This window comes from Scyliorhinus torazame, chromosome 21, assembly GCF_047496885.1.
Source record: "Scyliorhinus torazame isolate Kashiwa2021f chromosome 21, sScyTor2.1, whole genome shotgun sequence".
Classification (NCBI taxonomy): Eukaryota; Metazoa; Chordata; class Chondrichthyes; order Carcharhiniformes; family Scyliorhinidae; genus Scyliorhinus; species Scyliorhinus torazame.
Genome location: NC_092727.1, coordinates 124,998,797 through 125,023,531, shown reverse-complemented (window position 1 = coordinate 125,023,531; position 24,735 = coordinate 124,998,797). Strand labels below are relative to the sequence as shown.

Sequence of the window (24,735 nt, the reverse complement as noted above, 5' to 3'; positions counted from 1 at the left end):
CACACACACACACTCATATACACCCACCCACTCATATACACACACTCATATACACACACCCACACATATACACACACACCCACTCATATACACCCACCCACTCATATACACACACTCATATACACCCACCCACTCATATACACACACTCATATACACACACCCACACATATACACACACACCCACTCATATACACCCACCCACTCATATACACCCACCCACTCATATACACACACTCATATACACACACCCACTCATATACACACACTCATATACACACACTCATATACACCCACCCACACATATTCACACACTCATATACACACACCCACACATATACACACACACCCACTCATATACACCCACCCACTCATATACACACACTCATATACACCCACCCACTCATATACACACACTCATATACACACACCCACACATATACACACACACCCACTCATATACACCCACCCACTCATATACACACACTCATATACACACACCCACTCATATACACACACACCCACTCATATACACCCACCCACTCATATACACACACTCATATATACACACCCACACATATACACACACACCCACTCATATACACCCACCCACTCATATACACCCACCCACTCATATACACCCACCCACTCATATACACCCACCCACTCATATACACCCACCCACTCATATACACACACCCACTCATATACACTCACACAGTCATATACACACATGCACTCATACATGCACACACACACAGCACGTGGGCAGCACAGTAGCACAGTGGTTAGCACAGATGCTTCACAGCCCCAAGGTCCCAGGTTTGATTCCCGGCTTGGGTCACTGTCTGTGCGGAGTCTGCACGTTCTCCCCGTGTGTGCGTGGGTTTCCTCCGGGAGCTCCGGTTTCCTCCCACAGTCCAAAGATGTGCAGGTTAGGTGGATTGGCCATGATAAATTGCCCTTAGTGTCCAAAAAGGTCAGGTCGGGGTTACTGGGTTACGGGGATAGGGTAGATATGTGGACGTCAGTAGGGTGCTCTTTGTAAGGGCCGGTGCAGACTCGATGGGCCAGATGGCCTCCTCATGCACCGTATGATACCCCGTCACCCTGCTGTAAAGGGAAACCGGCAACAAAAGCAAGAAAAATAAGAAAGAAAATTGGCCATTTTGCTGTTACATATACACACACACACACTCATATACACACACACACTCATATACACACACACACTCATATACACACACACACACTCATATACACACACACACACTCATATGCACACACACACACTCATATGCACACACACACACTCATATACACACACACACACTCATACACACACACACACTCATATACACACACACACACTCATATACACACACACACTCATATACACACACACACACTCATATACACACACACACACTCATATACACACACACACACACTCATATACACACACACACACTCATATACACACACACACACACTCATATACACACACACACACACTCATATACACACACACACACTCATATACACACACACACACTCATATACACACACACACACTCATACACACGCACACACTCATACACACACTCATGTACATACGTACTCATATACACACACACATATACACACACACACTCATATACACACACACACACTCATGTACACGCACACTCATATACACACACACACTCATGTACATACGTACTCATATACACACACACATATATACACACACACACTCATATACACACGTACTCATATACACCATTCACACACACACTCATTATACACACATACTCCTATACACACACACACTCATATGCACACACTCATCTACACATACGCACTCATAAACACACACACACTCATACACACACACACTCATATGCACATGTACTAATATACACACACACATGCACTCATATACATACACATTCATATACACATACGCACTCATATACACACACACTCATACACACATGCACTCATATGCACACAAACTACAAATATATAAAACAAAAAAGAGTGGCTAAGGTAAATATTGGTCCTTTAGAGGATGAGAAGGGAGATTTAATAATGGGAGATGAGGAAATGGCTGAGGAACTGAACAGGATTTTTGGGTCGGTCTTCACAGTGGAAGACACAAATAACATGCCAGTGACTGGTAGAAATGAGGCTATGACAGGTGAGGACCTTGAGAGGATTGTTATCACTAAGGAGGTAGTGATGGGCAAGCTAATGGGGCTAAAGGTAGACAAGTCTCCTGGCCCTGATGGAATGCCTCCCAGAGTGCTAAAAGAGATGGCTAGGGAAATTGCAAATGCACTAGTGATAATTCACCAAAATTCACTAGACTCTGGGGTGGTCCCAGAGGATTGGAAATTAGCAAACGTGACACCACTGTTTAAAAAAGGAGGTAGGCAGAAAGTGGGTAATTATAGGCCAGTGAGCTTAACTTCGGTAGTAGGGAAGGTGCTGGAATCTATCATCAAGGAAGAAATAGCGAGGCATCTGGATGGAAATTGTCCCATTGGGCAGACACAGCATGGGTTCATAAAGGGCAGGTTGTGCCTCACTGATTTAGTGGAATTATTTGAGGACATTACCAGAGCGGTAGATAATGGGGAGCCAATGGATGTGGTATATCTGGATTTCCAGAAAGCCTTTGACAAGGTGCCACACAAAAGGTTGCTGCATAAGATAAAGATGCATAGCATTAAGGGTGAAGTAGTAACATGGATAGAGGATTGGTTAATTAATAGAAAGCAAAGAGTGGGGATTAATGGGTGTTTCTCTGATTGGCAATCAGTAGCTATTGGTGTCCCTCAGGGATCAGTGTTGGGCCCACAATTGTTCACAATTTACATAGATGATTTGGAGTTGGGGACCAAGGCCAATGTGTCCAAGTTTGCAGACGACACTAAGATTAGTGGTAAAGCAAACAGTGCAGAGGATACTGGAAGTCTGCAGAGGGATTTGGATAGGTTAAGTGAATGGGCTAGGGTCTGGCAGATGGAATACAATGTTGACAAATGTGAGGTTATCCATTTTGGTAGGAATAACAGCAAATGTAATTATTATTTAAATAATAAAATATTAAAACATGCTGCTGTGCAGAGAGACCTGGGTGTGCTAGTGCATGAATCGCAAAAAGTTGGTTTACAGGTGCAACAGGTGATTAAGAAGGCAAATGGAATTTGGTCCTTCATTGCTAGAGGGATGGAGTTTAAGACTAGGGAGGTTATGCTGCAATTGTATACGGTGTTAGTGAGGCCACACCGGGAGTATTGTGTTCAGTTTTGGTCTCCTTACTTGAGAAAGGACGTACTGGCACTGGAGGGTGTGCAGAGGAGATTCACTAGGTTAATCCCAGAGCTGAAGGGGTTGGATTACGAGGAGAGGTTGAGTAGACTGGGACTATACTCGTTGGAATTTAGAAGGATGAGGGGGGATCTTATAGAAACATATAAAATTATGAAGGGAATAGATAGGATAGATGCGGGCAGGTTGTTTCCACTGGCGGGTGAAAGTAGAACTAGGCCTCAAAATAAGGGGAAGTAGATTTAGGACTGAGTTTAGGAGGAACTTCTTCACCCAAAGGGTTGTGAATCTATGGAATTCCTTGCCCAGTGAAGCAGTTGAGGCTCCTTCATTAAATGTTTTCAAGATAAAGATAGATAGTTTTTTGAAGAATAAAGGGATTAAGGGTTATGGTGTTCGGGCCGGAAAGTGGAGCTGAGTCCACAAAAGATCAGCCATGATCTCATAGAATGGTGGAGCAAGCTCGAGGGGCCAGATGGCCTACTCCTGCTCCTAGTTCTTATGTTCTTATATACACATACACTCATATGCACACGTATTCATCATATACACACACATGCACTCGTACACAGATACACACACGCACTTGTATACACACACGCACAATCATATACACACATGCATTTGTACACATATACACACACGCGCACTCGCATATACACACACTTGTATACACACACATGCACTCATACACACACGCACTCATATACACACGCGCATTCATATACAGGCGTGCATTCATGTAAACATGCACTTATACACACACGCACTCATACACACACACTCATATGAACACATTCATATACACACACATGCACTCATACACACATACACACACGCATTCGCATACACACACACTTGTACACACACACACGCGCACTCATATACACACATGCACTTGTACACACATACACACACACACACGCACTTGTATACACAGGCGCATGCTCATATACACACGCGCACTCATATAAACACTCATATGAACACACACTCATATACACACACATGCACTCATGTACACACAATCACACTCCCATACATACACATGCATTCATATGCATATGCACTCGTATACACACATGCACTCACATACACTACATGCACTCATATGCACACACATGCACTCATATGCACACACACGCACTAATACACATGTGCACTCATACAAACACACTCATATACCCATGCACTCATATACACATACACTCATATACACACGCACTCATATACACACGCACTCACTCATATATACACACACAGCACTCATATATACACACGCATATATACACACATGCACTCATACACAGACACTCGTACACATGCACTCATACACACAAACACGCATTAATATACACAAACACATACTCACACACACGCACTCATATATACACACTCGTATACACACACAGACACGCACACGTGTTTGGATACAGACACATGCACATACAGGCATACACATGTACACACAGACACTCATGTCCACACACATGCCACAATATACATGCATGCCCACACGCATGTAGACACATGCATGCACACATGCACATCACACACACACGCACGTAGACACATGCATGCCCACATGCACATCACGCACACCAGAATGTTCACCTCTAGCTACACAAACCTCATCACTTAAAGAGGAATTTAGGAAACTGAAGACCAATTGGACTCAAACTGTGTATGAAAATTGGAGTTTTGTAAATGGGCCAATTCAATCTGTATCACACCTGAATCGATATATAAACCATGTAAAATGGGTCACATGGGAATTCACAGCTGGTTAGAGAATGAGTAGACCACGCACAAAGTATTTTTACAGTTCTGGGTGCGAATGGGCGTATGTTGTGTAGGGAGGCCTGGAGTCTTCAGGAACAAATGATTAATCTCGGCTCCTGTAGTGAGCAATACAGGAGAAAGATCGTAGGAACATAAATATAATTCTTGTCTTCGATTTCTTTGGGCATTTTTATTTATTACTTGGAAATATTGGAGATGAAAAAATCTGCCGTTTGACTGGAAGGCATTTGGAGCAGGTCGCTGGTATGGTGGCATTTTCAAGCATACATCCAACCAGAATTGACAACTCCAACATTGAGCTGTGCCAGAGATCACGTAATCAAGCGTGCGTCATAACGAGAGCCTGAGGAACTAATTGGTGGTGCAGGAAAGTATTTGATGACGACTTTCGGCTCGTCAATCTAATTCCTTCCAGGGAACATCATGGGTTCCACCCATCTATTTAATCTCCTTGCACAATTTTTGAAAATTGCTTCCCTGAGCCTTGAAGATAATCAAGGTGAGACATCAAAGAGTCAATTCTACAATGAGTCGCTCCCAGTGAAAGTGGTGCTTACAGTAAACACAATCTGGACAAATACATGCTCAAAAGACAGATCCTTCATCCTCCGTTCCTGCGAGTGGTGTATCTCACCGGGAGCTCCAATCGTCGAATCAGCTCTCATGCTAACAGCTCAGCCATTGAACCTGCTTAGCGACTGTCCACAGTTGACACTTCCTTAATCTGCCAGCAGTGCTCAGTATGCTACCCAGCCACCTGTAACCTTCGATAATAATTGCCTAGTTTACGCAGCACAAACCTTTGGTCACATCAATTTGCAACACAGTTTCCGGGAGCAGAGTTCTGATTGTTCCAGTAATGTACAAGATAATCTGGAATGTGTAATTTGGTCCTATCATCTTTAGAGTAATTTAGTGTTCTTTGCAATATGTTATTTCATCCAGTCATTGTTAGTGCCGTAAGATACTCAGAAAGAACACGTTTTACATTGACAGTGTCTTTCACAGGCACTGCTTGTCCCAGAGCACTTTGCAACAATGAAGTATCTCTGCTGCATTGTCACTGGTGTAATGTGGGAAACCAGCAGCCAATTGGTGCAGAGAAACATAAAACTTATCCCTCCTTATTCTGATCCATAGAAATTCGGCACGGTAACACAGTGGTTAACACTGTTGCTTCACAGTGCCAGGGTCCCAGGTTCGATTCCCGGCTTGGGTCACTGTCTGTGCGGAGTCTGCACATTCTCCCTATGTCTGCGTGGGTTTCCTCCGGGTGCTCCGGTTTCCTCCCACAAGTCCCGAATGACGTGCTGATAGGTGAATTGGACACTCTGAATTCTCCCTCGGTGTAGCCGAACAGGCACCGGAATGTGGCGACTAGGGGCGTTTCAGAGTAACTTCATTGCAGTGTTAATGTAAGCCTACTTGTGACAATAAAGATTATTATTATTATTACAGCAGTACAATCATAACCAGGTAATCTGCTTTGGGGTGTTAATAAACATTGATCAGCAAACCAAGCGTAACCCCTGTCCTTCTTCAAATTCATGTCACAAGATTTGTGACGTGCGGTTGAGCGGGCAGATGTTTAATGCCTCATCTGAGCGGCAGCTCCTCCGCCAGATCACTCAGAGCCACAATCCAGTGCTCTAGTGCGACGCGGAATTCCCCCATGCCCCCACCAGCGGGTTCAATGGCGAGCGGAGGGGGTGGGTGGTGGTGGGGGGGCCGGGGGACAATTCAGCGCCAGTCCAAAAATCCGTTTTAATCCGGCTCAGATTTCCCATGGGATCCTCCGCTGGTGCCCGCCATGGCAAATCAGGAAACCCACCCCAGGCCGGAGTGAAACTGATTTGCATCCCACTAATGAGATGCCGATGAACGCCTGACCAGAATCTACCACTCATGCCCGACTCTCCATGGTGCCAGCAGGAAAACTCGCTGGTTCAGAACGCGTCTGGGAATAAGTGGCGTGTGGAAGTCGGGACTCACCTGGGCCTGCCTCTGGATCTTCCGGAATCAGTGTCATCGAGAAGGCTAATCTTCCAGCCTCGGTGTGTTCCTGGAGATCCGTCTTCATTATCAGGAGGTTCACCCAGACATGACGTGCGCTATCATATCCACCCCACCGCGGAATGCTAAACCCCTGACGATTTGGTCTGGTTTCCCTCCGGCCTCCACAGTAGAAAGCACTCCCCGTTCCTGTCCCCACCACGGGACTTAATCCCAGATGGGAGTTCTTTGCCCCTGGAGTGGGATTTGAACCCACAACCTTCTGATTCAGACACAGGAGTGCTACCAACTGAGCCCTGCCTGACACCTACTGAACGCACAGTGCTAACACTGTCACTTAGTGAGGGTGCACTTCCGGCTTGGCATTTTCACGGTGGCAACATTTGGTGTTTTGGTGTTCAGGTTCCGCTCCCAGACACTGTGCCAACAATCACAGCATTAACTTTATAATGAGAGTCTCCAGAGCATGTGTTTTGCTTAATGAAGGGGAGAAAATATTGAATTATCTGAGTCGTTTTTAGCCTCATTAATTTTAGCCTCATGTCCTCCAGTTCTGTCCAAATTAAATAACCAGCTAACATCTGTGTTCTCCAACCCGCTCAGCATGCCAATGATCATGTCCCCTTTTCATCTTTTTTTATGCAATGAAAAGTACTTTGGACTTTCTCTTTGTAACTGAGAACACAACATTCCTGAATCCCTGTGAACCTGCCTCAAACTCCTTAATTTCCTTTGAAAAGTTTGTTGCCTGAAGTAAGTTTGATGCAGCCTCACTAACCTAAGCCACAGGATTAGATAGATCAAAACTGTAATTAAACCTAAATCCCAGTTCCTGAACACCCTGCTAACAACAGTTTCCCACTGATGGAAACTCCATAACACTTTTCTTTTCCACCTTGCTAATGAACACCTCTCTATTTTGCACCCATTTCATGTTTCCCATTCCAATGACCTACCACTCATGAGAGAGAAGGCCAGTCCATGTCCATATTGGGTTTAAGAGTAAGAGGGACATTTGTCGACAATCTCTTTTCTCCGAAGACAACTTTTAATTCCGTGCTGCTTTTTTTTTTTGGAACAACTTTCGAATGTGACTTAGATTCTTCAAATCACCACCGGACCCTCAAGTTGTAACCACTCACCTCTGCTCCATGTGTTCCAGCCGGGTAAATGGGCGAGGGGGTCGCACACTCCTTCGCAGCTTCCAAGTGCAATGCTGCTCTGTGGGTCAGCGGGCAGGAGGCACGTTTCTATGGGGTAAGGCAGACAGTGACAGTTTGTGCCAATGATTTGGGTTGTGCCAGCAGCTTGCTTGGCCGAGCGCTGCTGGATGAATACAAGGACATCACACCGGTGATGGCGCATTACTGGAGTCTCACCACAAGTGCGAAAGCCCCGTAATTAATGAGTGGGTGTGGTGGAGGGAGATGGTGGGAATGAGGGGGTAGAATCGGGCGATCTTTCACATGAGTGACCGAACTTTAGTAACACACCATCAATGGTGTGATGTTCTACTTATCCTATTGCTTATTTCATCAATGTGCCACACAGCCCATAACATTGAAAATTAACTCCAATCATATTATCACATTACTAGACTGCAGAATTTTCACCAACTTCCAATGGAATAAAGATTCTTCAAGCACAATCCATTAGCAGGGATAAACCATTCAAATTTGGTTTTGCATCCTTAATCAGTTGTCTTTATAAAGAACATCTGAAGAAAAATAGATGCTCAGTATTAAAACTTAGCAGGGTTAACATTAGCATCTTTCTATTTGTCTAATTCTATCAGGGATACTTTTGAATCAGTAAATTCTGACAGCATTACTTGTGGGCATTGCTTAGTCAGTGGAATGAAGGAGCCAAATTAACTGCCCTAGCTGAAATGGCAGGGTCACACTTATTCAGCTTCCTCATATTGTCAGGCACAGCAAGATGTTACACTCACCAAGCGGTCTTCTACACTGAATGCATGCAACCTGCGTTTCTCCCTCATTGGACCCCGCTCCCACGGGAACTTCAACCAAACTGAACTCAAGTGCGTCAACAAGAAATAGTGGGTGAGTGGTTTGATTGTGCTGCATCCTTATACTTATCCAAGGGAGAGTTAAGCAGGTTTTTGATAGACAAGGAAGTCAAGGGTTATTTGGGCAGTCAGTAAAGTGGAGTTGAGAGACAACCAGATCAACCATGATCTTATAGAATGGTTCAAAGGGCTGAATGGCCTACTCCTGTTCCTAAACCCTAATTTCCTGTTCCCAAAATGTATTCCCCGCCCAATTCCTGGACACAAACCTCTGGTTGCGTATCTCATTACATTGGGTGCTCCAGATATCAGTGGGACGGGAGCTTGGACCAGAATCATTTTGACCCAAGTTATTCATGATTCAACCGTATTAGCTAATTAACAACCAAACAAATCTTTCCTTGGTGGGAAACTGAAGAACTAAACCAGGGCAGCATGGCAGCACAAGTGGATAGCACTGTGGCTCCACAGCGCCAGGGTCCCAGGTTCGATTCCCTGCTGGGTCACTGTCTGCACGGAGTCTGCACGTTCTCCCAGTGTCTGCGTGGGTTTCCTCTGGGTGCTCCAGTTTCCTCCCACAGTCCAAAGATGTGCAGGTTAGGTGGATTGGCCATGATAAATTGCCCTTAGTGACCAAAAAAGGTTAGGAGGGGTTATTGGGTTACGGGGATAGGGTGGAAGTGAGGGCTTAAATGGGTCGGTGCAGACTCAATGGGCTGAATGGCCTCCTTCTGCACTGTGTGTTCTATGTTTGTTCTATGTTTGTTTGACGATCTCAGATTCGATTCTCAAAGTGAATTAGTTGTCGTTAGACGACATGCTGGCAGTGGGATTGCCAGAGTCCATAGCGGGATTCTGCGTGAAGAAATGTGCTTTGCAAGTGGGTGAGAAATCAAATGAGGTTCCACCTCCCAGGGGTTTTCCATTGGCCAGCGTTGAAACTGGCAAAATATGACCAAACTTGCTGATTAAGATCGTCGGCCTGCAATCATGGTCGAGACTCACTTTAAAAAGTGGCCAGATATTGGAAAGCTATATAGGACTCGACAGTACGAAACATAACATTTGGATTGGCTAAAATAAGGAGTTAGGTAAGGGTTGCAGGAACCAGGCTAGAGCCTCCCGTGTAATAATTTCAGTGACTTATTTGAAATCATATCACAATATAGATTTACTATTGAATTGAAATTGAGGGAAATGTGTTAAGAGGAGATTGCTATACTCAGAACAGGAACTGGAGTGTGAAAAATAAGAATACGGAAAAAAAAGCACACTGCCGAATCAAACGGCTGAAAAAATAATGTTTGGGTCAAAGATTGTGGTTTTACTATTGGGATGAGAATTGGGACTGAATGAAACGAAGGTGAACTAAAAGAGTTGTATATTTATAGATACACTTCAATCGAAAATATCACTTTTAATTTGTGATATTGAATGGGAAAGATCAACAAATAGGTGATAAGATTCAGCTGCATTATATGGGTGGAATGCAGCCTGTTCGAGAGCAGGGATCACTTGCAATCAATGAAGCGACTGGTTGGATATTCATCGGATAGCTGGCTGGGCCAGGCCCTATTTTTAATTGAATAATGCCATTGGACTGAAACATTAGAATGGAGATGGCCAGGAGCTATTCTGCGAAATAAAATTTATCGGCTAATTGAGGTCAGAAAATGATATTTGAGCTAAGAGCTGTTGGCGCCACTCAAACAGATTTTTCAGAGGGTTAGGGGCAGAGGTGTCACAAACTAAACAAACACAATTCCAGTCTCTTGAATAAATGCGAGCAAATACTGGATGTGCTTCTGCGTGCAGCTCTTAGAAGAATTGATGGCAGAGAGCTTGCACAGGGAGGAGGAGGTAGATGTGCAGGTATTCACGGTTAGCTTCAGGTATATTTCTCAGAGACAGAAACGCAAAATTCACGATGCTGCGTTTCCTGGTCCAGTTCTGACTTTTGCGTTGTCAAACAGTTTCGATCAACAAAAAAAATCATCGACCTGAAATGTTAACTCTGCTTTTCCCGTCAGCGATGCTGCAGGCGCCTGCTGAGTGGCTCCATAATTTTCCCTTTTTGTTTCAGATTTCTAGCCTTTGCAATATTTTGCCTTTGGGTAATGCTGGAAAAAAAAGGCAACATGCTGTCCAAGCTTCTCGTCTTGCACTCACCAGAGCAGATGCAAAAAGATTAAATTGCAAAGGGACCAGCTATTACCACTGCATGAGAAAAGGAAGCTGGTTCATTGGCAAGTTAACTCTGATTGGTCAAGGCTTTGCCATGGAGAATGTACCAGGCAATGATTGCCCCCATGCTTTTATTTAATTCAAAAAGGCACAATGACTGGACGTGTTCCTTTTGGTTGCAGAGGGCAGGTCCATACTGTGTATGAATATGTGCAACGTCTGGCAAGATTAGGTGGGCCTCTCTGTGAACCCGACCGATAACCTTAAATTGGCTGTTATTCTAATTCTTAGTTTTTGGTTTTATTTTAGTTTTTGGTCAAAATTTCAGGGGTAGGACTAACCCCGCCCTGATACAGATTGTTGGACTGGGTGTATTACAAGTCCCAATTTACTGCCAGCCATTTCATGTTCCAAAGGTTGACTTTTACCCTCACAAAGTCCAATGTTTGAATGGACCAGTGGAAATAATCTTGCCTTTGTTTAATTTAATTGTTTGATTGAACTACTTGCGGCTGGCAGGGGGATCGAAGGAAGGAATGAGGCTGCTTGTCAAGTTGCAGTACTTACCCCCACTCCCCATCACCTGAAAAAGCTGCTAAAGTTGGGGATTAATTGAAAATTTCAAAAATGAGGCTGACAGACCTTTGTTTTCAGTGATATACAGGTAATTGGAATTAAGAGACAGGTCAACCATGATCTGATTGAATGGCACAGGAAGAAGTCTCACAACACCTGGTTAAAGTCCAACAGGTTTATTTCAAAGCACAAGTTTTCGGGGCGCTGCTGAAGGAGGTGTTCTGAGACTTCTTACTGTGCCCACCCCAGTCCAGCGCCCACATCTCCACATAATTGAATGGCAGAACAGGTTTGTGAGACTGAACGGATGTTCCTGTAAATCATGAGCAGAGGCCCCGATAGGTATTTTTGTTTTCATTTTTGTTGAGCATTTTCATTTATTAGTTGCAGACGTATTAGAGATGGGAAGATTGACCGCTTGACAGCTGGGAATTGAGTTACAGAAAGGCCCTTCACTTTACAATTGGCCTGGGAAGACATAACATCCAGAGGATGGATCTGTCAGGCAATCAATAAAAGGCGAGTGGAGGCAGGACACTTTGAGATGAGGGATCACATGATGACACTTCCAGGGGCAGCACGTGGCGCAGTGGTTAGCACTGCTGCCTACGGCGCTGAGGAGCCGGGTTCAAATCTAGGCCCTGGGTCACTGTCCGTGTGGAGTTTGCACATTCTCCCCGTGTCTGCGTGGGTTTCACTCCCACAACCCAAAGATGTGCAGGGTAGGTGGATTGGCCACGCTAAATTGCCCCTTAATTGGAAAAAAAATATCTGGGTACTCTAAATTTTTTTTTAAATGACACTTCCAGGAATGTCCAACAGAGTTGGCAATGCTGGCTTTATCTGCTGTATGGATGTGAACTATGTTTATGGGGCAGCAGGGTGCCACAGTGGTTAGCACTGCTGCCTCACAGCACCAGAGACCCGTATTCAACTCCGGTCTCGGGTGACCGCGTGGAGTTTGCACATCCTCCTCGTGTCTGCGTGGGTTTCCTCCGGGTGCTCCCGTTTCCTCCCACAGTCCAAACATGTGCAGGTTAGGTGGGCTGGCTATGCTAAATTGCCCCTTAGTGTCCAATGGTTAGGACGGGTTACAGAGATAGGGTGGAGGAGTGGGTCTAGGTAGGGCACTCTTTCGGAGGGTCGGTGCAGACTCGATGGGCCGAATGGCCTCCTTCTGCACTGTAGGGATTCTGTGATTCGTGAGAAGGAAAGTGTCCACAGGCTACAAAGTGAAGAGTGTGTACTATTGGACTGGAAGGCAATGGAACGCATTGAACAATAATTCTTCATTTCTCATTTTGAGAAGCTGTACAGTTATAATGTCAGTCGTGACCAATTCTGATTCCAGATGTTGGAGTGTGAATATTTCCAGATGTGGCCAATGACCGAGGAAATCAGGAAAACCCGGGCTGGTCCTCGTCTATCGAATCCCTTGAATCGGACGTGAGTCAACACCTTCACTACTGTCCATGCTGAGATCTGCTGCAATAGGACATCAATCGCGAAAAGTTGGTTTGCAGGTGCAGCAGGTAATTAAGAAGGCAAATGGAATTGTGTCCTTCATTGCTAGAGGGATGGAATTTAAAAACAGGGAGGTTATGTTACATCTGTATAGGGTGCTGGTGAGGCCACGCCTGGAGTACTGTGTACAGTTTTGGTCTCCTTCCTTGAGAAAGGATGTACTGGCATTGGATGTGTGCAGGGGAGATTCACTAGGTTTATTTCAGAGTTGAGAGAGTGGCTTATGAGTTGATTGGGACTCATTGGAATTTAGAAGAATGAGGGGGATGTTACAGAAACATATAAAATTATGAAGTGAATAGACAAGAAGCAGGGAGGTTGTTTCCACTGGCGGGTGAAAGCAGAACTAGGCGGCATAGCCTCAAAATAAGGGGGAGCAGATTTTGGACTGAGTTGAGAAGGAACGTCTTCAGCCAAAGGGTTGTGAATCTGTGGAATTCCCTGCCCAGTGAAGCAGTTGAGGCTACCTCGTTGAGTGTTTTTAAGGCAAAGGGCGATAGATTTTTGAACAGTAAAGGAATTAAGGGTTTGTAAGTGGAGCTGAGTCCACAAAGAGGTCAGCCATGCTCTTATTGAATGACGGAGGAGGTTTGCGGGGTCAGATGGCCTACTCCTGCTCCTCGTTCTCAGGTTCTTAGTTTCCTGTTGTATGCAACTCATTACCACAAAATATAGATTCTACTCTCTGGGGGAGCAGGTAGTTGTAATAGAAAGGCCTTTTGATGAGTGATGGTTTGATTCAAGGAAGTAACAGGATAGACAAAGAGAGACCTTTTCCTCAAGTGACAGGAACCAAGATGCATTACCTGAAAATTAAAGCTAGGCTGGTCAGCGGTGATGACAGGAGGCCTTTCTTAACACAAAGGACAGGGGAAGTCTGTTCCCTACAAAAAGCTGAGGATTTCATTGAAAATGTTGAAGTTGAGATTGAAGGTGTTTTATAAGGAGCATTAAAATATACGGCACCAAGGCGGGTAAATGATCCAGGTCAGCCTTGATCTCCTTCAAAGGTGGAAAAGGCTCGATCGAGGGGCCGTATGGCTTCCTCCTGATCCTAGTCCGCATCGTGCACAACCTTTTCTCATATTCTGTGCAAAATTTCAGTCCAAATGGTATCACGGACATTACCTGCACAAGGGAGGTTTAATTTGCAATATGACTTATTAAAAATTACAGACACTTTTTAAAGCTTTGGTCATTCACTCATGAGTCGGGATGTTTTCAGTTATTAATTTGGACATGGGAGACAGGGGAAACAAATGATGTTCTTTCCAAAAACAAGCGATAAATAACAAAGAGTTTTGAGAATGAAAGGGAAACTGATTAATCTCATGTATTTAATTCAGGATTATTTCATGAATCCGTGAGGAAGGGGGGGGGGGGGGGGGGAAGAGTGGGTTTGGGTAATTATTCCTTCCCTACCCAATAGGGTATAGGCACGGGTTGAATGAAGGTAATCTGCTTTGCTAGATGACCATTAATAACTTCAATGATATTTTGGGCAGTGGGGCTAAATATATATTGTGTATATATATATATATACATACATATATATAGGACTTACTAGTTTGATGCTCCTCATTTTCACCTTGTCAGTCCATCCACTGACCCACAGTGCTGCATCTCTTTTCTTTCATTACATGGCAAGCAGCTCACCACATTCAGCAGTTAGGAACAGTTAGGAAAATGCATTTATTAATTTCTCAAAACAGCTAATAAATATAAACATCAACAGGTATCACCTCTGCAAGTCAAGTACCTCTAAATGTCCCAAATTCATCTAGAACAGAGCAAACAAGTTTATTAAATGACTGTCACTTTCAATAATCTTTCGGTTCAAATAGCCGGCAGCTATTTAGTGTCCGTACAACACAAACGTTGCTGGGAATGCTGAGGGCCCATTCTACCACACTGCTCTGATTTCCCCAGGGATATCCGCAAGGCATAGACACTCACGAGTTGAAAAGCACCAGCTCAAGGGGAAGCATTTTTCTGTAAAATCTGGACTTTCTGGTGCCTCGAATTCTTCAAATGTGTATATGTGACTTGTACATGGTTGTAGTTTAGAGTCCAGATCTTACAGTAACTCATACAGTGATGATGGCAGCTCTGTCTGTTGTATTTGGAGATTTACATAATATTGACGTCTCCCACACCACTTTCCCAACTCAGGGAGAAATGGAATTAAATGGACTTTGGAAGCCTATATGTCAGGTGTAGTTTAGCAGAAGATTTTATTCCAGTGTGGACCAATAACCCACAGTTTTATGCAGGGCCCAGGACCAGTTAGTTTGGGAGCTTTGACTCCAAATTTATTTCCAAGCCATTTGAAGTTTGAGAGTAAGCTGTGACTTGTAAGTTTATTCCCATCTCCTTCACAAACATAGCTGCATGGAATCTTCACTGTACAGAAGCCATACATAAACCAGGCCCAAGAGGCTCCAGTCAACATACACACAAACACATACATGAATAAACAACCGACTGATCACTAATAAGAGGCTACGAGCATTGCACAGCAGAGTGACATGGAGCTCTTCAAAGCAAAGCATAGACTCGAATAGGGCTAGCAACATACAACACAGCAACCTTCAAAAGTTTCTCAAAAAATGTAAGCTTAGAACAGTGTAAATAGCAAGCACCTCTGGATTCATTTACTTTTGGGGGTCTCCACTGATCTGGTGATAGGTTCAGCTGCAAAATACAATTGTCGTTTCTGTGACAGTATAGCAAACATTCTCCAAACTTCATTAACCACCCAACTCGCCTTCCAAAGTCCGAATGTAAAGGTCATGTTTACCTCCGTGCTCGGTCTACCTTCTAGCTGTTAGTGGTCACTAGGCAACAGAGAGGATCCTAGCAGAAAGACAATACCCAACTCTGCAGAGCAAAGAAACAATTAAAAACGGGACTGGTCAGAGAAGATCCCACACACTGTTGATTTTGAGCAGACTTGTTTACTTTACAACTGCTGCCATAAAATAAACCACACAAGGCTTAAACCAGGGCCCTGCCTCTCCTCTCAAATGGACTTAAAAGATCCCTTGGCACTAACAGAAAAAGAGGAGGCTGTATTTCCCCGTTTCTCCTGGTCAACATTTATCCCACAACCTACATCACGAAAGATTGTTTGCTGACTGCTGTTTGTTAAAGCTTGCTGTGCACAAATTGACGGTCATGTCTCCTACCCAACAACACTGCAAAAATGCATTTAATTGGCTGCAAAATGCTGTGGGGTGGCCTGAAGCCAGATAATATGACACCTTCAACAGATCGATACTCCTTCTTCACTAAAGTATCAGACTAGATTGTATGGTCAAATCTCATGGAGTCAGATTTGAACACACAAGCTCCTGGCTCAAGGAGCCCATTGGCTGAGAAGGCCTGTGTAGCCCATTTGCTGGCACTGGAGCATCAATCACAAATTGACCAGGGGAGGAGAAAGAAAGAGACCTGGAAGTAACCCGGCAGCATGGTAGCACAGTGGTTAGCACTGTCGCTTCGCAGCTCCAGGGTCCCAGGTTCGATTCCCGACTTGGGTCATTGTCTGTGCGGAGTCTGCACGTTCTCCCCGTGTCTGCGTGCGTTTCCTCCGGGTGCTCCGGTTTCCTCCCACAGTCAAAGGATGTGCAGGTTAGGCGGATTGGCCGTGCTAAATTGCCCTTAGTGTCCGAAGGGGTTGCTGGGTTACGGGGATGGGGTGGAGGTGCGAGCTTAAGTGGGGTGCTCTTTCCAAGGGCCAGTGCAGACTCGACGGGCTGAATGGCCTCCTTCTGCACTGTAAAGTCTATATCTAACACTCACTCAACTCATTTAACTGGATCATAATCTGACCCCTTGGTCATTTAAGATCGAATTTTCTGTCCTGCTTAAATGTCCATCAGTCTGCAATTGGACAGTACTATGGTAAACCTTAAAAAGGTGAATTAGGTGCAAAGTTCACACTGCGCTGAAGGTATTTTGAGGGGCTGGACACAAACAGAATTGTTTTTGTAATAGGAATTAGTTGGGTGGGTGTAGGTACAAACTAGTCTCTCCAGAGACTCTCACACCCTGTACTACATACGGTCGAGGGATAAATGTCAGACAGGACATTTGGGAGAATTTGCGTTCTCTTCTTCAGTCACTCTCTACGTCCACATGACACATACAAAGTTCCTCAGTGTGAATTGGCCTTTTTAATTCACTCAGCTGCACCTGTGGGTGTGAGGACAAAATGTACGACCTCTATCCCCTCACAGATGGTTGGGGGAAGAGGGAATGGCAATGGGAAGAATATCGCAAGGGAAGGGAGACTTTTTCCCCACGAACACCAACAGTAGGATTCTGGAGTCGCATTCCAGTACAGTGACCTCACTGCACTGGGTGTCAACCCTCCAGATTTGTCCTGGTGTCTCTAAGAGTTCAAGATTATTCTCCTGGACACTGTACCACGCGACTGAAGAGAAAGGCATTAAGAGAAATATAAGAAAATAGGAGCTGGAGGAGGCCCTTTGGCCTCTTGAGCATGCTGGGCCATTTAACAAGGTTTCATGGCTTCAATGTCAACAGCGCCTGCATTGTCCCTATAACCCTCAATCCCCTTAGTACCCAAAAGCATGTCAACCTCTGTCTTGAACATACTGTACAACTGAGCATCTGCAACTCTCTATAGGGCAGAGAATTCCAATGATTCAAAACCCTTGGAGTGAAGAAGTTTCTTTTTGTAGAAGGGACCTTAGTTGGTAGATTAGCTGCCTTAAATACCCTGTATTATTTTAATCAGCTGCTTGACTATATTTCATGGGACTTCCGGTTGCGGCTATGCGGAGCTAAGTCGCACGTTCGGCAGCTCCCGCTAAAAACGGACTTTTGGGCTCTTTTTTAGGGCCCGTAACGGCGCTTGTTCGACGTTTCCCGGTGTGGGAAGGGGACAGCAACATTCCCCCGATAGAGTACGGAGTGGACCAGGAGTGGGGCGATTTAAAAAGTGGCATTGAAGCAAAGAAAGGTGCGAGGGAGGAGGACCAAGATGGCGGCGGGCGGAGACCAGGCAGCGTGGAGGCAGTGGGCGCAAGAGCAGCAGGAGCTTCTCCAGCGCTGTTTTAAGGAACTGAAAGCAGAGCTGCTGGAGCCAATGAAGGCTTCAATTGATAAGCTGCTGGCGACCCAGACGGCCCAAGGGGCGGCGATCCGGGAGGTCCGGCAGAAGGTCTCGGAGAACGAGGAGGAGATCCTGGGCCTGGCGGTGAAGGTGGAGGCGCACGAGGCGTTCCACAAGAAATGGCAGGCGAGGTTCGAGGCGATGGAGAACCGGTCGAGGCGGAAAAACATGCGGATCCTGGGTCTCCCGGAGGGGCTGGAGGGATCGGACATGGGGGCCTACGTGGTCACCATGCTGAATTCGCTGATGGAAGCGGGGGCCTTTCAGGGGCCCTTGGAGCTGGAGGGGGCCCACCAAGTGCTGGCGAGGAGGCCCAAGCCCAGCGAGCCGCCGCGGGCGGTGCTGATGCGGTTCCACCGGTTTGCTGATCGAGAGTGTGTGTTCAGGTGGGCCAAGAAGGAGCGGAGCAGCAGGTGGGAGAACGCGGAGGTCCGGATCTACCAGGATTGGAGCGCGGAGGTGGCGAAGAAGAGGTCCGGTTACAACCGGGCGAAGGCAGTGCTGCACAGGAAGGGGGTGAAGTTCGGTATGCTGCAGCCGGCGCGACTGTGGGTCACCTACAAGGATCGACACCACTATTTCGAGTCCCCGGAGGAGGCGTGGGCCTTTGTTCAGGCCGAAAAACTGGACTCAGACTAAGGGTCGGGGATGAGGGGTCGCGGTGGAGGGATGGTTGGGGATTGTTGGGTTGTGTTTCGAGGGGGGGTTCTTTGTTTTTTTTGGGGGTTGATTGGGCATTGTTTTAATTAGGTCCACCGGGCTCGTGGGGGTGTGTGTAGGTAAACTGCTTGGGGGGTTGATGGTCGGTAGGGGAGATGGGCCCCGAGGGGGGGGGCGGGGGGGGGGGGAGGCCCGAGTTGGGGGTAGTGGGACCGGGTCTGGAAAGGGCGCTGCATCGGGGAGGCGGGGCCGGGCGAGTGCGAAGCGCCGGCTTTTTTCCCCCGCGTTTATGGCTGAAGGGGCGGGGCCGGAGCTGGGAAGCGCGGGCTCTTTCTCCCGCGCTGGGAGTGGAATGGACGAGATCCCGCTGGTGGACAAGGGGGAGGGGAGGGGATGTTCCACACTGGGGGGCCAATGGAGTGGTGGGAGTGGCCAGGGTCAGCAGGAGTCAGCTGACTTACGGGAGTGCAATGGGGGAGCTGGAGTTGGTAGAGGAGGTCGGGGTGGGGGTCTGCCGCTGTGGGGAACGGACCGTGCGGGGGGTGCGGGCACGTGGCTGGCCTAGGAAGGGATATGGCTAGTCGGCGGGGGAGAGGGGTGAGTAGTCCCCTGATCCGGCTGATAACCTGGAACGTAAGGGGACTGAATGGGCTGGTCAAGCGGGCCTGGGTGTTTGTGGACCTGAAGGGGCTGAAGGCGGATGTGGCCATGCTTCAGGAGACGCACCTGAGGGTGGCAGATCAGGTAAGGTTGAGAAAGGGGTGGGTAGAGCAGGTGTTTCATTCGGGGCTGGATGCAAAAAATCGGGGGGTGGCGATCTTGGTGGGGAAGAGAGTGTCGTTCGAGGTATCGATCATCGTGGCAGACAATGGCGGTAGGTATGTGATGGTAAGTGGCAAGCTGCAGGGGGAGCGGGTGGTGTTGGTCAATGTATATGCCCTGAATTGGGGCGATGCGGGGTTCATGCGGCGTATGCTGGGCCGGATTCCGGACCTGGAGACAGGGAGCCTGAAAATGGGAGGGGGGGATTTCAACACGGTGCTGGACCCGGCCTTGTATCGCTCTCGGTCTAGGACGGGCAGGAGGTCGGCAGCGGCCAAGGTGCTGAGGGGGTTCATGGACCAGATGGGAGGGGTGGATCCATGGAGGTTTGCGAGGCCGGGGGCCCGGGAATTTTCATTCTTCTCCCATGTCCACAAGGTCTACTCCCGGATTGACCTTTTTGTCATGAGCAGGGCGCTGATTCCGAGGGTGGAGGATACGGAGTACTCGGCGATAGCCATTTCTGATCATGCTCCGCACTGGGTGGACCTCGAGATGGGGAAGGAGAGGGACCAGCGCCCGCTGTGGCGCCTAGAGGTGGGGTTGCTGGCGGACGAGGAGGTGAGCGGGCGGGTCCGGAAGTGTATACAGAGGTACCTGGAGGCTAATGACAATGGGGAGGTGCAAGTAGGGGTGGTCTGGGAGGCGCTGAAGGCGGTGGTCAGAGGAGAGCTGATCTCCATTAGGGCACAGAAGGAGAGGGGGGAGAGGAGAGAGAGGGAGAGGTTGGTGGGGGAGATGGTGAGGGTGGATAGGAGGTACGCAGAGGCCCCGGAGGGGGGATCGCTGAGGGAGCGGCGTAGCCTCCAGGCTGAGTTCGATTTGTTGACCACCAGGAAGGCGGAGGCGCAGTGGAGGAAGGCGCAGGGGGCGGTATATGAATACGGAGAAAAGGCGAGCCGGATGCTGGCGCACCAGCTTCGGAAGCGAGAGGCAGATAGGGAGATCGGGGGAGTTAGGGATGGAGGAGGGAACACGGTGCGAAGTGCGGTGGGTATCAATAGGGTCTTCAGGGACTTCTACGAGGAACTGTACCGGTCTGAGCCCCCACTGGAAGAGGGAGGGATGGTCGCTTCCTGGACCGGCTGAGGTTTCCGAGGGTTGAGGAGGGGCTGGTGGCGGGGTTGGGGGCACCGGGTGGATTGGAGGAGTTGGTCAAAGGGATAGGGAACATGTAGGCGGGGAAGGCACCGGGGCCGGATGGGTTCCCGGTTGAATTTTATAAGAACTATGCGGACCTGCTGGGCCCGCTGTTGGTAAGGACCTTTAACGAGGCAAGGGTAAGGGGGGCTCTGTCCCCGACCATGTCTAGAGCGCTGATTTCCCTGATCCTGAAGCGGGACAAGGATCCCCTACAGTGTGGGTCATATAGGCCGATCTCACTCTTAAATGTAGACAAAGATTTTGGCCATGAGGATAGAGGACTGTGTGCCGCAGGTCATACACGAGGATCAGACGGGGTTTGTGAAAGGGAGGCAGTTGAATACCAATGTACGGAGGTTCTTGAATGTTATAATGATGCCGGCGATGGAAGGGGAGGCGGAGATAGTGGCGGCGATGGATGCGGAGAAGGCCTTTGATAGGGTGGAGTTGGGGTATCTGTGGGAGGTGTTGAAAAGGTTCGGGTTCGGGGAGGGGTTCCTCAGGTGGGTGAGGCTGCTGTACGAGGCCCCGGTGGCGAGTGTGGCCACGAACAGAAGGAGGTCAGAGTATTTCCGGCTACACCGGGGGACGAGGCAGGAGTGTCCCCTGTCCCCCCTGCTCTTTGCACTGGCGATTGAGCCCCTGGCCATGGCGTTGAGGGAGTTGAGGAACTGGAGGGGGCTGGTGCGGGGTGGGGAGGAGCATCGGGTGTCGCTCTATGCGGATGAATTGCTGCTTTATGTGGCGGACCCGCCGGGGGGAATGCCGGAGGTGATGAGGATCCTTAGGGAGTTTGGAGATTTCTCCGGGTACAAGCTGAATATGGGGAAGAGCGAGTTGTTCGTAGTGCACCCGGGGGACCAGGAGAGGGGGATTGGTGAGCTCCCGCTAAAAAGGGCGGAGAGGGGTTTCAGGTACCTGGGGGTCCAGGTGGCTAGGAGCTGGGAGGTCCTGCATAAGCTTAACTTCACGAGGCTGGTGGAGCAGATGGAGGAGGAGTTTAAGAGATGGGACATGCTGCCACTCTCCCTGGCGGGTAGGGTGCAGTCAGTTAAAATGACGGTGCTCCCAGGGTTTTTGTTCCTGTTCCAATGCCTCCCCATCCTGATCCCTAGGGCCTTCTTCAGGCGGGTTAACAGGAGCGTTATGGGGTTTGTGTGGGCACAGATGACCCCGAGGGTGAGAAGGGTGTTCCTGGAGCGGTGCAGGGGTGGGGGAGGGGGGGGGGGGGGGTTGGCGCTGCCCAACCTCTGTGGGTGTTATTGGGCTGCCAACGTGGCAATGGTGCGTAAGTGGGTGATGGAGGGGGATGAGGCGGCGTGGAAGAGGCTGGAGATGGCGTCCTGTGTGGGCACGAGCCTGGAGGCGCTGGTGACGGCGCCGCGGCCGCTTCCTCCAACGAGGTACACCACGAGCCCGGTGGTGACGGGGGTTGGTTCGTTTTTCGTTTTTCTTGAGTGGGCGTGTATTTTTGCCTGTGTGTTGATGAAGGTTGTTAATTTATTATTTATGTATATGGGGGGGGGGGGGGGGTTCTTTTCTTTCTGTACTCTGTTGTTGATATTTTGTGAAAATTTGAATAAAAATTATTTTTAAATTTAAAAAAAGACTATATTTCATGGAAATGGGCACTTGGCAAAGCATGATGGATATATAGCCTTATTTTTAGTCAAAAAGTTGGAAGTACTGTATGAAACAGTCAGAAGGTCATACAATGTAAACAGGCCTACAGCTGCACATTGTTTTGCTGACAGCAGACAATTATTATTTTTCTTAGACGAGGAACTCAAGGCCTGTTATTAAACTTTGCTTTTCTGTCTTCTTGGCTAAATCTAAAGAATGCCTCTTTGTCCTAGATATTGCTTACTGTGTTATATAAATTACTCGCCTTACCTTTGTAAAGCGGGGACAGTTGGAAAGACTGTGGTCATTCTAATTCCCTCCACGAACTTCGTGTTAAATAAAGGACCTTTCATGAAAACTCGAAGTGCTGACTATTTTTTCTTCAACACTCTTCACCTCAGTCCTAAATGACTGACTCCTTGGGCGGGATACTCCCCTACCCGGCGGGGCGGGAGGTCCCGGCGGGATGGAGTGGCGTGAACCACTCCGGCGTTGGCCCGCCCGAAAGGTGCGGAGAATCCGCACCTTTAGGAGCCAAGCCCTCACCTTGAGGGGCTAGGCCCGCGCCACAGTGGTTGGCGCGCCGCCAGCCGGCGGGAAAGGCCTTTGGTGCCACGCCAGCCGGGGCCGAAAGGACTTCACCAGTCGGCGGAAGTCCGCGCATGCGCGGGAGCGTCAGCGGCTGCTGACGTCATCCCCGCGCATGCGCCGGGGGGGTGGTCAGTTCCGCATCGGCCATCGCGGAGGCTGTGGCCGAGGCGGAAGGAAAAGAGTGCCCCCATGGCACAGGCCCGCCCGCGGATTGGTGGGCCCGATCGCGGGCCAGGCCACCGTGCGGGCACCCCCCGGGGCCAGATCGCCCCGCGCCCCCCCCAGGACCCCGGAGCCCGCCCGCGTCGCCAGTCCCGCCGATAAGGTAGGTGGTTTGATTCATGTCAGCGGGACTGGCATGACAGCAGCGGGACTTCGGCCCATCGCGGGCCGGAGAATCGCTGGGGGGGGGGGGGATTCCCGCCCCCGCCGAATATCCGGTGCTGGAGAATTCGGCAACCGGCAGGGGCAGGATTCACGGCAGCCCCCGGCGATTCTCCGACCCGGCGGAGGGTCGGAGAATCCCGCCACTTATTCTGACAATATGCCCCCGTGTTTCCGATTCCCCAGCGAGAGGAAACCTCTCCTCAGCAGCGACCCTTGTCAAGTCACTTCATGTTTCTATGTTTCAAATAGATTACTTCAAATTCCTCTCAGCTAAATGCTATGTTTTATCATTTTTCTTGCTACGTGCCCATACCAGATCCCAATTTTGATTAAGATCTCGGATTAGAACCTAACTATTTACATTTTGCTAAAACTGTGAAGAAACGTTACTGCCCCACAGGAGTGTTAACACTGACCAGCAGACAGCTTTTATATTAAAAAGAAAGTTTAATTGGAACACAGAATTAAGCAGATTTGCAACAAAGAAATAGTGCTATAGTTAACAGGCTCAACATTTTAACTTGCTTCCTGAAACCTGCCTCTACGTTCCAATTAAGTAACCTGTATATTTCAAATACCATTTATGGATAAAATTGACAACTAGGTTTTACTTGCTTATCTTGGTGCAGAATCCTTGGAGAGAGAAACCTCTTTTTAGGACTGTTTGTGTGGAGGTTTCATGTTCTCCCAGTGACTGCGTGTGTTTCCTCCAGGTGTTCCGGCTTCCTCCCACAGTCCAAAGATGTGCAGGTTAGGTGGATTGACCATGTTAAATTTCCCCTTTGTGTCCAAAGATGTGCAGGTTAGGTGGGGTTACGGGGATAGGGCGGGGACTGGGCCGAGGTAGGATGCTCTTGAAGAGGATCGGTGAAAGGTCGGTGGGCCAAATGGCCTCCTTTT

At 48.0% G+C, this 24,735-nt stretch overlaps 1 protein-coding gene across 16 annotated transcripts in view; it reads right to left on the bottom strand.

The window, feature by feature from the left end:
- srcin1a (SRC kinase signaling inhibitor 1a) overlaps window positions 1–24,735 on the bottom strand; it is a 685,230-nt gene that overhangs the window by 542,256 nt on the left and 118,239 nt on the right. For 11 of the 16 annotated variants that reach the window (XM_072487470.1, XM_072487474.1, XM_072487461.1 and 8 more), the window contains exon 2: window positions 8,296–8,403. The exons of 3 other annotated variants lie outside the window; for them this stretch is intronic. Coding sequence is in view for 9 of the 13 variants with exons in the window: in XM_072487461.1 (XP_072343562.1) it covers window positions 8,296–8,403 (108 nt within the window). In the remaining 4 variants the exon portion in view is untranslated. Of the gene's footprint in view, window positions 1–8,295; window positions 8,404–16,108; window positions 16,194–24,735 lie in introns of those variants that run through there. 2 more of the 16 variants (XM_072487472.1, XM_072487475.1) reach the window with 1 other exon arrangement.